The sequence below is a fragment of the Alligator sinensis genome, unplaced genomic scaffold (assembly GCF_000455745.1).
Source record: "Alligator sinensis unplaced genomic scaffold, ASM45574v1 scaffold280_1, whole genome shotgun sequence".
Lineage (NCBI taxonomy): Eukaryota > Metazoa > Chordata > Crocodylia > Alligatoridae > Alligator > Alligator sinensis.
Genome location: NW_005841835.1, coordinates 872,410 through 888,714, shown reverse-complemented (window position 1 = coordinate 888,714; position 16,305 = coordinate 872,410). Strand labels below are relative to the sequence as shown.

General features: G+C 45.0%; 1 protein-coding gene across 10 annotated transcripts in view; it reads left to right on the top strand.

Moving 5' to 3' along the window:
* The window catches only part of TTLL5 (tubulin tyrosine ligase like 5), a 178,375-nt gene that overhangs the window by 62,531 nt on the left and 99,539 nt on the right, over positions 1–16,305 (top strand). For all 10 annotated transcript variants that reach the window (XR_003093381.1, XM_025200719.1, XM_025200705.1 and 7 more), the window contains 4 exons: positions 916–1,216; positions 7,179–7,299; positions 8,983–9,129; positions 12,427–12,530. Coding sequence is in view for 9 of the 10 variants with exons in the window: in XM_025200719.1 (XP_025056504.1) it covers positions 916–1,216; positions 7,179–7,299; positions 8,983–9,129; positions 12,427–12,530 (673 nt within the window). In the remaining variant the exon portion in view is untranslated. The remainder of the gene's footprint in view (positions 1–915; positions 1,217–7,178; positions 7,300–8,982; positions 9,130–12,426; positions 12,531–16,305) is intronic.

Sequence of the window (16,305 nt, the reverse complement as noted above, 5' to 3'; positions counted from 1 at the left end):
TGGTGAGTCCAGGGCTTTTTGGTTTTTTACTTATAGGGCCAGAGAGAGGGTGGGTGGGGCAGCCATGGGGGGTTCTGGGAGGGTGGCGGGGGCTCGTGCAGAGCCCCCCACACAGTGAGGGGCAGTACCCGCTGAGTCGGGGCTTTTTTTTCAAAGTCCTGGGAGCTGGGCTGGGAGAGTGGGCGGGGGATGGGCCTGTGAGATTTGGAGATTCAGAGATTTGGCAGGAGTTGAATCTCCTAATCAGATTTGGCTGAATCGATTCGGGACAGTGATTTGAATCTCCGGATCGAATCACTGTCCCCAGAATCAGCCGAATCGGAAGCAAATACTAGCTGCTTCGCACAGGCCTAGTGTGCAGGTAGTTAAAGACAAGCTAGCAAAGAACCTGTGGTGTTGCATTCCCAGATGGGCAAGCTGCAAGAGCTCTAATGCAGGTATGTAGATGCTTTTGGCCCTGGGGTTCCTGCTTATAAGGGGGAGAGACTCTGTAATCAAAGTTAATGGTTTTTATTCCATCCAAATTCTGAACTGCCTTACCATTCATATGCCTGCCACTACATCCCCTTTGTATTACAACTTCAAGTACTGTGGCTGTTATGATGATCAACATCCTCTAAAGATTCAGTCTCAAATTTCATTCTCTGTTTGCTTCTTCCATTATAAGTAAGGATACTAGCCTTTGCTTACCTCTTGGTGCTGAAAGGGAGGGTTTATAAGTTGTTGTTTTGATCCTCAAATGGATGATCTGGTGAAGAGGGAAGCCCAAGGACTGTATGTCCTACATGGTGCTCTTCAACTTCCGGGAGCAAAATCTTTGGAAGTAATCAAAAGGGTCGTATATTACAGAAAATACTTTCCTCCTACCTCCCAACACCTTTTTCATCAACTCAGGTGGTTTCTTCCCCACTTTAGGGACTTCCAAACTGACAAAGCTGCTGCCTAAGTCTGATACAGAAAGTGAAGAGGAGGAAGAGGCAGATGAAGTTGAAGAACTAGAGGTAACTCAGAATGAAGCTGCTGGCTCTCGTATGGACATGCAGATAAATTCCAAGCCAAAGTTATCTGAGTTGATGGAAGCTGCTTGCCGAGAAAAATTGCCAAAGGAGCCTGGACAGGAAGTTGGAGGGTGCGAAGGAGAAATGCTTCTCCAAAAAGTAGAGCCAGAACCTCGATTTAACTTGCTAAAGATTCTGCAGGAGAATGGCAATTTAAGGTAAGAGTCTTTAGGTGGGTTTATCCTAAAACACTTTATCAGCTAGTGTAGGGACTACTTGGGGGCTGCAGTCAGAGTTACCCATTATGTACATGTGCAGGGGGGAGGTGGGAGAGCCTACAACAGATGTACCCAACTGCAGGCTGTGTTGGCATAAAATGGAGTCAGTTGTAGGGACCCTCATGTTACTAGTCCTAGAATGCCTGACCCTTTGGATTGCTACTTGGATATTTCCTTGGACCAGTGGAAAGCATTGGGTACTAAGAGCTGTTATCTTTGTGGGTTATACTTCTATCAAAGCAGGTAGCTGTTAGCATCACTTTGGCCACTAGTGGCTTCTTTAATTCCTTCAATTGAATGTAAGGTGCCTCCTATTGAATTTTATCTCCCTGCTTTTTAATTTGCCTCATGTTGCACTATAATCAGTCGCTGATTTGATTTGGCAGAGATTCGGCCCGATTTGGCAGCCGAATCTGAATCGAATCAGGAGACCCTTTAATCTCTCTGAATCAAATTGGAACCCTCTAAATTGATCCAGAGATTCAGAAAGATTCGATGATTTGGACATAGACACAGCTTGAAATGTTTTTTCTACGTACCTCAAGGTACCAGGTAGCTTGTGAATGGTGCGATGCTGGAGCGGATGGAACATCCCATGGGAGCGCAGGGGGTCCCCAGCACGCTCAGCAGCAGACCCAGAAGTGGACCAGAAGCACTTCCTGGCTCGGTGACTGGTGTCTCCTGGGTCTGGGGGGCGCCTGGAATCCCCCTGCAGCTGATCACCGAGCCAGGGGGGCGCAGGGTGGGGTCCCCCGCACACTCAGCGGCAGACCCAGAAGCGGACTGGAAGTACTTCCGGCCCACGTCCAGGTTCGCCACTGAGCATGCGGGAGGGCACCCCTGCACTTCTGTGGGATGCTCCATCTGCCACATCAGCTCAGCATTCACAAGCTGCACCTGGTACCTTGAGTTAAGTAGAAAAAACATTTAAAGCTGTGCCTGTGGCCGAATCACTGATTCCCTGAATCGGCATTGAATCTTCAGGTTCGGATTTGGCCAGATCAAATCAGGACAGTGATCCGAATCAACAAATTGAATCACTGTCCCTGATTCGAGCCGAATCCAAATCGAATATGGCACTAAGCTAGCCAAAAAGGCTGAAACTGGAACACCCCAGTGTTGCCCACCTCACTGTCATAAATGAGCTTACTTCTTGTGTTTCTGTTCCTGAGCAGGAATTTTTTTTTTTTTTTTTTTTTTTTTTTTGGTAACCCTACTAATAGCTACTGAAATGTGGATTACCATGGCCTTAGAGCAAACATAAGGGATTTGAGGGTTATGGGAGGTTGGAAAGTCTGATTGCCCACTGTTGGGAGGGATGGGGTGAAGCATGATTATGTACAAAAGTGTGGAGTGGGAGGACATAGTTGAGGAACCCTCCAATCTAGAGCCTACTAGATAGGAAGATAATCATTCTCTTTGGGGAGAGAGAATACTAGCTTGTTAAAGAGGCAGATTATAAAAGAAAGGCAGATGGTATATGTATCCCTCTGGTAGATGGAGCATTGGGAAGTAGTACACAGATATAGGTGTTCGTACATCATCTGGATAGAAGGCGCTTCCATAGTTTATCAAGCCTAACGTAAAACCATTCAAGTTTATAGAAGATACAAGACTCTGGTGGCCCCTGTGTGACCTGTTTTTTCCCTAGCTTAGTTGAGGTTGGGAGGCCATGAGGAAGCTTCAAGAGGAGTTTGTATTGCTCTCTTATCTTGGTCTGGCTGAGGTGAGAGCTGCTGTGATGTCCATATGGAGAAGATTTGGAAACAGGTTTCCAAAGTAGACATCCTGATATTGATCTCCCACACTTGCACATAGGACCAGATCTTGCTAAAAATGTAGGCTTCTGTTTGGGGCTCCTGGCAGAGTACTACTCGGCACCCAGACCTGTTGGGATTCCCCTGCAGCTTCCCCAGCAGTCAAGGAACTCCACAGAGAACATAAGCTGTGCAGTGATCTTATGTGTAAAGATTGTGCTGGGCTCAGCCCTGTCTGATCTGTCACTGATGAAAGTTTGGTTGCCAGGTCAGGAGGCTGAAGAGCTGCAGTCATGAAAAATTCATCTGAAAGAAACCAGACCTGCCTTAGGCCTGGCTAAACAGTTTCTCTTCTCACCCCTAAATTTCATCAGCAGTATTTGTTGAGAGGGGTGACAGTTATTGGAGTCCCCTCAATGTGCCATCAACAGTAAAAGAATCTGTTTGCCCCCACTTTTGAACCTGTACTGAATCCTTTCTCCTTTTGGGCCCCAAACTCAGTGTACAGCTGGCAAGAGTCAATTAAATGTTTTGTTCCCATGATCCACTCTGAAGGATCTGCTTTCATTGTCTGTCTGTGATGGCAGCAAAGTGTCCTTCTAATTGGGTTAGCCCTACGTAAGAGAAAAGATGGAACTGTTGACTGGAAACTAGAACAGAGAGCTCTGAAGAACCACAAGGGTCGTTCTGTATTCTGAGTTCACTGCAGGGTAAGAAGGTAGCCAGAGACTTTTACCAGAACCTGTAAGATAAACCCAAGAGAGGGAGTGTCAGTCAGAGCCCACCGTTAGCTTTTATCTGTATAGATTCTCCTTGGCTCTGCCTGAGGCCTTCAGAAATGAGGAAAACTAATGATTTAAGCAAAGGCATAAATCTGGACAGTGTATTCGTTTTTATTTCAATGGCCATCTTGTATCAGATTTAGACTGATACAATGGTTTGTGTTAGCCCCACTATTTCGTGTGATTTCCATAGCACTTTTCCAGCACATACAGTAAGGGGGACCAAGCTCCTGAGTCCAGGAACTTGAAAAAGGACTTGTTGGGAGCAGGTAGTTAGTGAGCTACTGCAGTTCTGATAGCCATGTAAGTACCTAGAAAGAGCCAGAGATCAGGTGATGGGAAAAATGGTTTAGATACTAAAGAGTCAGTTTTGGGACTGATCTTTAATATTTTTATGAATGGTCTTGGCACAAAATGTAGGTTTGTAATTGAATTTTTGGTGATACACAGTTGGGAGGCAACGTCAGTACCAAGGACAATCAGAGAAAGAATTGGATGACCTTGAGAAGTGGAGCAAAAGAAATAAAATGAAATTAAACTGTATGGAATCCAAAATTGTACATTTAAGGACTAATTTCTATGATAAGCTGGGATTGACCTCATCAGATGGAAATAACAGAAGGAGAAAGACTTGGATGTACTAGCCAATTGAGGATGACTGTGGACCACCAGGGTGTGTGCAGCTGTGAAAACAGCAAATGCAATTATAGAATGTATCAAGAGAGGTATTGCCAGTAGAGATAGGGGAATATTAATGGATAAGGCTCTGTTAAATCTTCATCTGGGATGCTCTGTATAATTCTGGTCCACCCTAGTCAAGAAAGATTAACTCAGATGGAGAAGGATCTTTATGGGAGCTGGGAGACTATTATTAAGAGTGTGTTGTTTAACCTAGTAAAATGAAGGCTGAAAGGAGATATGATTGCTTTCTACATATACATCAGGAGGGCTAAACACCAGGGAATGAGTTCTTTAAGCTGTTGGAAAATATTGGCAATTTAACAAATGAGTATAAATTAGCCACAAATAAATTTACCTTGGGAATCTAAAGAAGGTTCCTAACTGTTAAAGCAACAATGTTCTGGAGCAGCCTTCCAATGGGAGTAGGGTGAGGGTAGAGGAACTAACTTGTTTCAAGATGGAGCTTGATTGGCTTGATGGAACTATTTATATGATATGGTTTCCTGCAAGAGCAAGGGACTGGACTCAGTAATGTGGGAGGTCCTTTCCAGTCTTGTGTTCCTAAGAAAAGGAGGGGAAGGACTGTGCCTGGTTCATTTGGGGACAGCTTATTCTGTGTGTGGGGACAAGAGGTATGAAGTGTAGCATGAATGGTAAGTAGGGATATCTGGGGAGAGGATGACACTCAGGAAAGAACCAACGTGAGGTTGGAGAATGGATGAAATCTGGGCTAAAAATGTGTGCAATGAATATAGCCTCAGACAGTTGTCTGTCCTCCAACATGTGCATTCATTAACACACTTGCCATTGTACAGGGGTGGGAATGAAACAGCATATTCCTCCTAAATCCTGTGCCAGTCTGATCTCCTTGACTCAGCCACTGCTTCTCTATATATTCATACACCTGCATGGCATGGTTTGTTGAAAGTTCTTCCTTCTCCCCTTGAACAGTGCCTTGCTTAGTGGAGCCTGAGCTGTAACCCTGGGCCAGCTGAGGAAGAGCTCACTTTTGGAAATGTAGTTCCTTTTATTTCTCAGAGGTTTCCTATGAGACACCCGGGATCCTCTCTTCCATCTTGTGGGATTTGCATAGCTTCCTTTACAGCTAGAGTCGTTCAGTTTAGTATATGGTCTGGTGTGCATAATGCTTCTGAAAAGACAGGCAAAGGGAGCCAAAGAGTGGGCCAGGATTATTTTGGTTCAGTTGGTACTTACTGGCATATGGTTGATCACCTGAGTGTGCAGCTGCTCAGGTTGTGGAAAAGGGAAGGAGAACATCCTGTTCCCAGAGGTTGTCCTTGCTCAGAGAACATATGGTGATCCTTCTAGTGCAGGGGTGGGCAATTATTTTGACTGGTGGGCCACTTAACCAGTTTTGGGGAGCAGTCGAGGGTCACATGCACACAAACTTTCAGAAGATATAATTTTAACAAATTATAGAGAAAAAATTGTATACTAAAAATCACACATCTACTGTAGCATATTTTAATTTTATTTCAAAAAATAATTTTTGTCCTGATTTGTGTGTGAGGGGTGTGTATAGAGGTGATTGCATAGTAACTCAAAACAGTCTCACTCTTGTGTATTGTGTTTGTGGGGGGAGGGGTACTACCTGCATACTAGGTCCCAGGAGCTGGCTGGGGGTTGGTGGGGGGAAGGGTGCATGTGCAACAGAGCTTGCCCAGGTGGTACAGTGCAGGTGCGGTCCATCTCCCACCCCCATCCAGACTGGTGTTCTGTCCACTGTCCTGGCCCCTCCTGGTGCATGTGTAGCTACTTGGGTACTGCTTGCTACTCCCTGCCTCTAGCAGCAGCTCCACCTCCTCCTCCTCCTGTCCCAGCTGTGCCACTCCAGGCAGCAGGTAGCACAGGAAAGGGTGGTGGCCATGGGGATCTGTGCCAGGCACCACACGCCCAGCCAGGTGCGAGGGATGCTGCAGCTGCGCGGCTCCTGCCTCCAGCTCGTGGCTGCTCATTGCACCAGACTGGTGGAGTGGATGGAAGGGAGATGCAAGCTGCAGCCCCTTACACTGGGGCAGGTGCTGCCTGGCTGCAACTTCCCCCTACTTGGCTGGGCATGTGGTGCTTGGTATGCATCCCCACAGCTGCTGCCCTTCCCTGCGTTACCTGCTGCCTGAAGCAGTGCAGCAAGGGTAGGAGGAGCAGGAGCTGCTGGATGTGTACCCAAGCAGTACCCAAGTAGCTGCAGCCACAATGGGAATAGTCCTACTTGGGAGGCTGTGCGCGCTGGCTGGGGCCAGAGCCAGTGCGGGCTGCCCTGGGCAGGAGCAGGCAGGGCTGAGTACCATGGGGGCAGTAGTAGGCCAGATGCAATCAATAGTTGGGTAGCCACCGGTGTGGGTTGAATGTGGCCTGTGAACCATATTTTGGCCACTCCTGCTGTAGTGTCTTCTGGAACCCCTGCCCTATCCTGGTGGAATGAAAGTCTGTTGAGAAGAACTGAGGGGTAAAGAAATAGTCCTTCCCTTTACCACTTTTCTCCTTAGCCACACATGGAGTGCATTGGCAATTGTCAGGGGTATTGGCATTGCAAATGGCAAAATTTTATATCTTCCATGTTTCAGGGCATTGTCAGGCTCTTAGGGAGTAGGACTAGGTGTTGTCAGTTTACTCTCTAGTGCTGTTTAGCTGACTGCTGTTTGTGCCTCTTGGCTTCCACAGCAAGGTGCAGGCTCGCAGGGCTTTCTCTGCCTACCTGCAGCGTGTTCAGTTGCGCCTGATGAAAGAATCTGGGGACCGTATCCAGAGTGCTGCCTGGGCTGCCAAGGAGGATGAGCAAATGGTAAGGAGTTTTACTTTGGGCCACAGAAGTCTAGCTGGAAAACTGCTCTGGGGGTCCTGAGGCTGGTCCCTAACCTTGGGAAGAGCAAGGAAAAAAAACCTCCTGGTTTTTGAGGTTACACATGTCTCCTCCACCCAGCTCCACCCAGCTGGTGCTGGGTTCTTAGTATATGAAGCTGCTAAAAGAGTTGACTGATGATCTTTCTGAGTGAGATCTAGCACAGACAGCTCTCAGTGAATTGGGTATGGTTGACTTTCCATGCAGTTCATACCCTGCCTCTGCTGCCTCCTCCCTACATATCTCAATCATGGACGTACCTGTGTTTGAGCTGCTATCAACTGGCAGGATTTTCTGAGGTGTTCTGCCAATGCCTAGATTCTCTTGTTGAATCACAAAGGGCCAAGCATCTTCCCATAGAAACAGAATATTTATCCACTCAAATTTCATAGGCACCTGACTTAGCCCTCTTCCACCCACCTTTTGCAAGTAACTGGACCTCATGGCATCTTCCCATTTCTCTAAACAGAGAGAAAAAAACAGACCAGAATCCCTGAGAGAGGGTGTTTCTCTAATGCAACTGTTTAAGGGGAATACATCTTAACTTCCTCAGGCTGTAAAATGAAATCTTCCCTTCTTCCCTTCCTACATTTTAAGGAGCTCAGTCTGCTACTTTCCCTCCCTACGACACTCCAGAAAGATGCAGGATACTTGGTGTTCTGCAAGTCCAAATGGATTCTCCTTTATACCAAACTGTGGGGAAACAGCCAGTGTAGCTCAGAGATAAAACTGTGTGTCGGGAATAATCAATTGGCTCAATGGAAAATGTTACCCCTGCTCTTTCCAAGTGGAAAATTGAAACAGGCTTTTTGAGAGTAATGTTGTCTGCTGTCCTGTGAAAAAAATAATGTTTAAAATAACAGATCAAACCAGCCTAGTGTTATGGAAGTGAGAGTCGAGCTATGTAATCCAATTCTTTGGCTGTGAGGCAGCTCATTTATGCACTAGCAGGGGCACTTAACTGAAAGCAGATCTGGAGATGAGAGAGAGATTTCAGATCACCCTTGGGAGGTGTTTCCCTTGAGGCCTGGCTTGCCATTTGCCTTCCCCACAAATTAAATATGGTGAGGGGATGTGTCAGAGATAGGAGTATCTGGCCAGAGACGGTACAGGGAATGTGATGATGTGTCTCACCATTAGTGGAATGGGGTCTCCCACCACGGTAATGAATGAACCCCAAGGTCCTCCTCCCAATTGAGGCAGTCAGGTGTGTATGTTGAGGCATTTCATCATTAGACTTCTCCTTCATGATTATTTTGACAGTGCTCCATGTAAAATGTTTTTCTCAATAGGTACCTTCCATTATTAATGTTAAATGATTTTTCTGCATCCCTTCCTCTGCCAGTTTCACCTCAGACAACTATTTCCAAAATATTTCCCTTCCTGTCCTGCTGCAGGGAGTGAAACACAATCCTTCTCCCTTTTAGCTTTGGATATTTGTGGAGTTAGGTGAAAAAGCACTCTCTTTCTTTTCTGAGATGTACTCTTACCTGTCACTTGTCACTTGCATCTGCAGAATAATATAGCTATCTCTACTAATAATGGGCTGGTCTAGCAACCCTCTGTCCTACATCTTGTACCCTTGCTCACCTAGATTTCTCTATTGACTCTCTCCCTTGGTTACAGGAGCTGGTGGTACGCTTTTTGAAGCGAGCAGCCAGCAATCTTCAGCAGTCCATGAGGATGCTACTCCCCAGTCGGCATCTGGCACTGAATGACCGTAGGCGCATTCTGGCTCACCAGCTGGGGGAGTTCATTATCTGTTATAACAAGGTGAGTGGTTTTTATTTGTGTTCTTCGGTCTTTGGTAGAGGAGCCCGTTCAGCAGAAGACTAAGGTGTTTGGACCAGATCAGTAACAAAGTTTTGTTACTACTGCTGCTAGTGCTGGTTCTTTTCAGTATTCTGAGTGCAGGATGGAATGCCTAACCCCACAGTGCAGTACTGACCAACTTCACCATGCCCCAGTAGTAGCAGCCTCCCTGGATTTGGTAACCATTGAATATTACAGGCCAATGCATTCCATATGGGCCTCCCAGATACTGGCAGTTACCTATCCAATTATTTTTGGATTTCTGAAACATGTAAACTGTTCAAAATGCTTATGCTGACATTTGGCTTTTATACATAACTTGTGTGCAGTTACTGTGAAGTAGGTAACTCCAGTATTGTTCTTGACTGAGTTTCAGGCTCCTTCCTCTGAAGTATTTGATATTAGCCATATCCTAGACAGGATTACAATATAAGCAGCCTGTTGGTCTAATCTAGTGTGAAAATTCTTAGTTCTGTTTGTGGTTGCCTGTTCAGCCATGGATATTGGCAGTATCCAATTATTAGCTAGACAGCACTGTGCTTGCAGGTGCATATGCAGCATGTCAGTTAGGTGTTCAGAGACGCATCTGGTTTCTCAAAATGCTGGCCTACGAAATGAGGTTAAAAACACTGTGATAAAATGAAAACAATATAGATGGTTATATATTAAATAAACTTCTGTAGATGTTGATAAAAAGATGTTTAATTGATGTTTGTAGGGGCCTCAGCCTCTAGTCTCTTGTAGCTCTTCTGTTCTTTCTCGCAGTTTGTCATGCTCCTGCATAGTTCAGCCATGTAACAAATAATGTGCAACATGCATATTTGCCCTTAGTTTACTATATTAAAAAGCTATAAACCATGAACTGGACTGGATTTCTTCATGGTCTCTGGCAAGAATGAGTTAAGTCTTGCATTAAATTGATACTTTTCACTTCTGCAGCTACAGCAATTGCCATTCTCAGTGCTATGTTTTTTGCTGATACATATTTTGGAATAAAAGTTTACTTCCTCTTTTTGGGATCCCCCTCAGCCCATTTCTCTGATAGAATCTCCACTGTCTGCTACTTACACTGTTTTTGTAGCCCTCCTAGTTCCCATTGACTAAGGACATCCATTTTAAGCTAATATCTGGTAACTTGGTTTGTTGGAGCAGAAAAGTTTGCCAGCAAAGTTGAATGTGATCCAGATCCATTCCTGGGAGTGCCATGTGTGCCTACTGCTCTCTGAATTACTGTTAGGAGTAACCACAAAACACCCGGGCAGCTTCGTGGCAAGTGAAAAACACAGCTGCTTTGTATATAATTTCCACTCAGATTCTATTCAAACCCCAGGATTTTCTGCTCACCTTTAAGTGAATTCACAAAATAAAGCTGTATAACTGGTAATAAATCAGTTCAGAAACACATTTTCTTCTTTGGAGGTAGAGAGATCAAATCACTTGGGTTTGAGACCATAAGCTTTTTAAGCTGTTGAGAGACTCCCTGGCTACAGGTTTTTTCACGTTTGAACCCAGTATATAGTTCTCTTTCACTAACTCTGGTGACTGCAGCTATGGCGGGAGATCCTTGCTACTGTTATGTTCTTACTACTGCACTGTAGAAGAAAGCTCCTGCCTTGAGCAAACTGAGTAAAGCAAATTGCATGCGAGTGAGACTTCCCACTGAGGTGATGAAGATCGGAAACATGTCCTATTTCTGGAGGGTGGTTTTTTTCCCCTCCCCTGTCCTCTCCTTTTGAGAGTTGCTATTCTTGAATTATCTTTAACAAAATGTATACAGTACTTTTGACTTGGTGCCCACTGTTACTCCCACATTCACCAGCTAAGTGGAACCTAGGCCTAGTCTAAGCAGTACTGGAATCATTATTTTATTCAGGGATGTGATTTTTTTTTTTTTTAATTTAAGTATTATATCAGTATAGTCCCAGTGTTACCAAAGTTATACTGGTATAAAGGTATGTATTCCTCTTTTCATGTAGGAATGAAGTGCATTATGAGCATTTTTATAGAGATGTAACCAGATACATGGTGCAGGGTTATACTGGTTTAACTAAATGAGTATAACTAATGCAGTATAACTTCCACAGGTAGACAAGGCTTCAGTAGTGCAGTGCAAGTCAGGAGGCAAGTCTGGATGGAAGTTCTCAGAGTGAGGTTAGAAGGCTGCCTGTAGACTTATCTGACTGATCCCCTCCAATACCATGTTATGGTTGCCCTTGCGCTAAATACACTTCTGTTGGAACAAATAGCTGGGCCAAAAACTGTTAAGAGGAGACCTCCACTAGGGACAGGAACAGCAAAGTAGAAAAGGGTCTCTGAGACTGTAAAGGGTATGTCCACCTTTTCATAGTCTCTCACAGAGGGGGTGTTCATACCAATGAAACACATTTATCAAGACTAGAGTGCTACTTGGTATGTTGCTTCTAACAGGGTAAGTAAAATAGAGGACCATGGACCTTAGCACATGTACAGTAGTCTCTTTCTGGAGCTCCCTGCAGTTACAGGTTCTGCAGTTCATCAGAACCACATGCACATAGTGCAGTGGTTCTCAACCTTTTAGACTGAAAGCGCCCCAAAATAAACTTGAGGCATCCCTCACTAGACTTGAGACATCCCTTAAAATGTCACCTCTTAGTTTTCACTCCATTTTTAACTATAGAAAGATAAGAGAGTGGTTCTTCTGTTGCAAAGAACTCAGGAAGACCATTACAGGTCAGAATGTTTTAACACTGGATTCCAATTTCAGTCTCTGGGTTCATCTTGTGAATCATGTTTGCATATCTAACAGTGTTAACATTGCATGGCACATTGGCACCCTTGAAAGGATTTCAAGATACCCCAGGGTGTTACAGCACCCTCATTGAGAATCACTGACATAGTGAAATGCACTACTAGTTTGATCCCATTGAATTGGGCACCTCTTTTTTTATTCTAGATCAGCAGCTTTAAACTCACCCTGCCCCCCAGGCTTATGTGGGTGAGTGGTAGTGGAAGGGTTAAGTTCCCCCCACCCCCACTGATTTAGTGTGCCTTGGATTTAGGAAGCCAGGCCTACCCCTACTTGCCCCACCTCCGAATTCCTAGTCTTTTGGCCCATATGACACAGCTTCATGGGCCAGATCTTCCCCGCAGGCCCCAGGTTTGATACTCCTATAAAGCTGCTTTGTAATCCTTTCTCTGGGCAGTGCTAGAACTGTTCTAGGACTTGGAAAAAGTGCAGAGAGAGGAAGAGTGGCAGGCTACTAATGTGCTTATTTGCAGGAAACTGATCAGATGATTCAGAAGAAATCAAAAAAGAAACAGGAAGAAGAGGAGGAGGAGGGTGTGAATGCTGAATGTTTTCAGGACTTTGTTACGAGAGCAAGGTAGGAATGGTCTTAATCCCTTGTAATAAAGGACCAGACTACAGCCTTTCTGCTTTTAACCTTGTTCTCTTCCTGCTTCAGTCTCCAACTTTTGTTGTGGCATCTGTATCTGGTACATGAAGGATGTCAGATGGGTATTTTTTGCTGTTAATTGGACCCACGGGGTATTATAGGCCTCATCCAGACCTTTGTGAATGTCCAGTTGATGCCTGTAATCTGTAATGATCCCTTCTGTCACACTGGAGTTAAGTACAGTTGCATCTTGGAACAAGAACAAGGCTAGGGCACTTACTGAGATTGCTTTGAACTTCTGTGGTTAAGTTGCTGTTGTATCAAATTCCTTTGCCCAGAAGCACACTGCAGGCACATTTCTATCTTCTCACTTCAGTTACCATTTAGGACTTTGACTCCTGAGGTATAGAAGATGTTCGTGCTGCTTACCATTACGTTACTACTGTTTCTTTCTCTTCCTCATAAAGCAGTTCATTGTGAACTATTACTTTTACATTAAAGGACCAGCGTTCTTAAGGTTTGTATATCTCAGTTTTGATCTGTATTAAGCTAGCTAGAGAACGGTAGGAGATGGTGGTAGTGCAAATAAAGTGAACCTTACAACGTTACTGAGGTTGTATCAAAAATAAAATATGTTCCTATAGCCAGTGTGTTAGTCAGCTAGTGAGTGTGAGCTACTTTTCCAAGGCCTCTCAGTTCCTTTAAACAAGTTTTTATACTATTTTATTTTCATTGTTCTTTATTTCTTTGTTTTAGGGAGATTTCAGTGATAGTGAAAAATGTGCAGTTATGGGAGACTTCAATTTCACTGGTACAATGACTATTTCATAGACAACTCATCTAGAAATATGTACCCTACTATTACCTGTCCTAACAAGAGGCATCATTACCTTTATAGGTTGGGCTAATAGCAAGAATCTTGTAGATGAACTGTGGGAAATAATCTGGGATGAAGTCATTGTGAACTGATTCAGCATAAACTAAATTGCATGAGGCAAAATAATAGGTCTATAACAAGGGTTTTGGACTTCACAAGGACTAACTTTGAGAAACTAAGTTAAGAGGTGGACTGGATTTGGGAGCTAAGAAACTTGGATGTGGAAGTGGCATGGAGCTATATTAAAGCAAAAGAACAACTTGCAGAAGCTTGCATCCCTTCCAAGAGAGGAAAAAATTGTAGGTAAGGGGTCAGACCTTCATAGATGAACAAGAACCTCAAGTAGGCTATCATGCATAAGCAGAGGATCTATAAGTAATGGAAATTGGGACTGATCAGTAAGACGGAATATCTTTCTATTGTAAAAATGCAGGAGTGAAGAATTAGGCCTAGTTGAGCTTGACCTTGCAAGAAATATTAAGCTAATAGCAAAAGCTGCTTTGATTTATATAGAGAACCAGGAGGAAAGACATGTGTCTACTTCATGCTGAAGATGGAGGAGATCAAGAATGATGTAGTTATGATTCAAGAACTGGACAATTGCCTCAGTCTAAAATAAAAATCAAAAGGTAACTGAGGATATCGTTGGCATACCACATGGCAATGAGGACATAAATAAAGAGTTTACCATATCTGGGTGGAAGCAAAACCTAGACAGCTTGCTATCTCATCTTGGGGTATGGATAATCCCCATCCTAGAATAGTGAAGGAATTGGCACACTCAATAGCAGTTTCTCTAGCACAGATCTTCAGTAAAACTGTCAATTTGGGGGATAGTTTGTGTGGAAAATAGCAAATGTAGTGTCTATTTTTTTTTTTTAAAAGGGGAAAAAGCTAGATCTGGGTGATTACTAGTTTGTTAGCTTGACTTCAATAGTAGGTAAGATAGAAGAATAGATGCTAAAAGAAGACTAGTTAAAGATATAAAAGAACATAAAAAGCAGTTGGAATATTGCGTGCAGTTTTGGGTGCCACACTTCAAGAGGGATGTGGATAACCTGGGAGAGGGTCCAGAGAAGGGCCACTCGTATGGTTAAGGGCTTGCAGGCCAAGCCCTATGAGGAGAGACTAGGGCACCTGGACCTCTTCAGCCTCCGCAAGAGAAGGTTGAGAGGCAACCTTGTGGCTGCCTATAAGCTCATCATGGGGGCACAGAAGGGAATTGGTGAGGTTTTATTCACCAAGGCACCCCTGGGGGTTACAAGAAATAATGGCCATAAGCTAACAGAGAGCAGATTTAGACTGGACATTAGGAAGAACTTCACAGTTCGAGTGGCCAAGGTCTGGAACGGGCTCCCAAGGGAGGTGGTGCTCTCCCCTACCCTGGGGGTCTTCAAGAGGAGGTTAGATAAGCATCTAGCTGATCTGAACCCAGTACTCTTTCCTGCCTATGCAGGGGTTCAGACTCGATGATCTATTGAGGTCCCTTCCGACCCTAACATCTATGAATCTATGAACATAGAAAATGAGGGAAAACGCAATATGGGTATATCAGTGGACAGTCGCTTCAGATAAATTTAATAGCCTCTCTGACAAGAGAACAGACTGGCTGAATAAGGGTAATGCAGTAGGCTTAATGTGTAATAGTAATAGTATGCAGTCATCCAGTTAGTGACAAATAACATGGACCTCAGCTATGAGACCTGGACCCAGAGTGGAGACTGTGGCAGGCCAGTAGGGGGCGCTCCTGATTTGAGCCGCCCACCTCACTGCGCCCGCCCACCTTCCAGGCTCCGAGTGCCTCCCTGGGGTGCCTCACGTCCGGCCGACCCCTTCCCTGGAGCACACCCGCTAGCCTGGGGTTTCCACTGCTACCATCCAAGGCTCTGGACTCAATTCTGGCTCTGCACACCTTGGAAATCACAGGCCTCATCGTCCACTTGGTACTTGACCCAATACAGGCACTTGGGGCCCTTTCCCAAGTCAGGGGCTTAATAGGAAAGTCTCCCTTAGTCCACAGACCTAAGGGACCTCCTCAGCATAATTTAGACCCACCTCAATAAGTCTCCCACACCAGTCACAAGGAGAACTTTATTGATTACAGGGGGTAGGGTGAAAACAAGGTAAAAGGTAGAGCAGTATCATAAAAATATCAGAGGAATCCCCATAGAGCAAACCAGTATGGCTGATGGTAGCCTTTTGATCTCGCATCTGAGTTACCATAAGCTAAATATCTAGTCGAATCTCGAGTAGCTTACTCATACGGATCATCCAGAGGTGGTTGGAGTTTTCCTCTGGAGGCAGGTCACTCTTTGAGCATGCGGTTATGAGGCGAGAGCCAGTTACAGTTGGTGAAACTCCTCTCCCAGTTTCAGATTCACCTGGATGACTGCATGGCTAATGGCTGCCTTCTTCCTGGACTGGGCCTTTAAATAACCTTTCTGACCTCAGCAGCCCGGTCCAATCGAAGCTGCCAGTGCTGGCGAGTAGCCAACCAATTTAAAAAGCATCACTGGCTACCTGGGCCGGTGAGCGGGGCTTTTCCCTCCCCCTTCCCAGGTGACCAGAGAATTCACACCCGAGGCACCAGGCTTTTGTGATTTCCCCTCCCTGAGGAATTCAACACCAGCCTCTCACGCTGGCAGAGACAGATTTCTGGAGAGGGACACAGACGGTGGCATTTCTGCCACACTTCCCCCCGCTCCTTTATAAGCTTGGACACAGGGCCTCCTAGTCCTACATCGGAGGCATCCGTTGCCACGTAGAAGAGTTTATGGAGCGGTGCCTTCAGGATCGGTTGTTTGACCAGGGCAGCTTTGAGGGTGTCAAATGCTTCCTGGCACCCCTGCTGCCAGACCACCGGGTCCGGGCTGCCCTTCTTGGTCA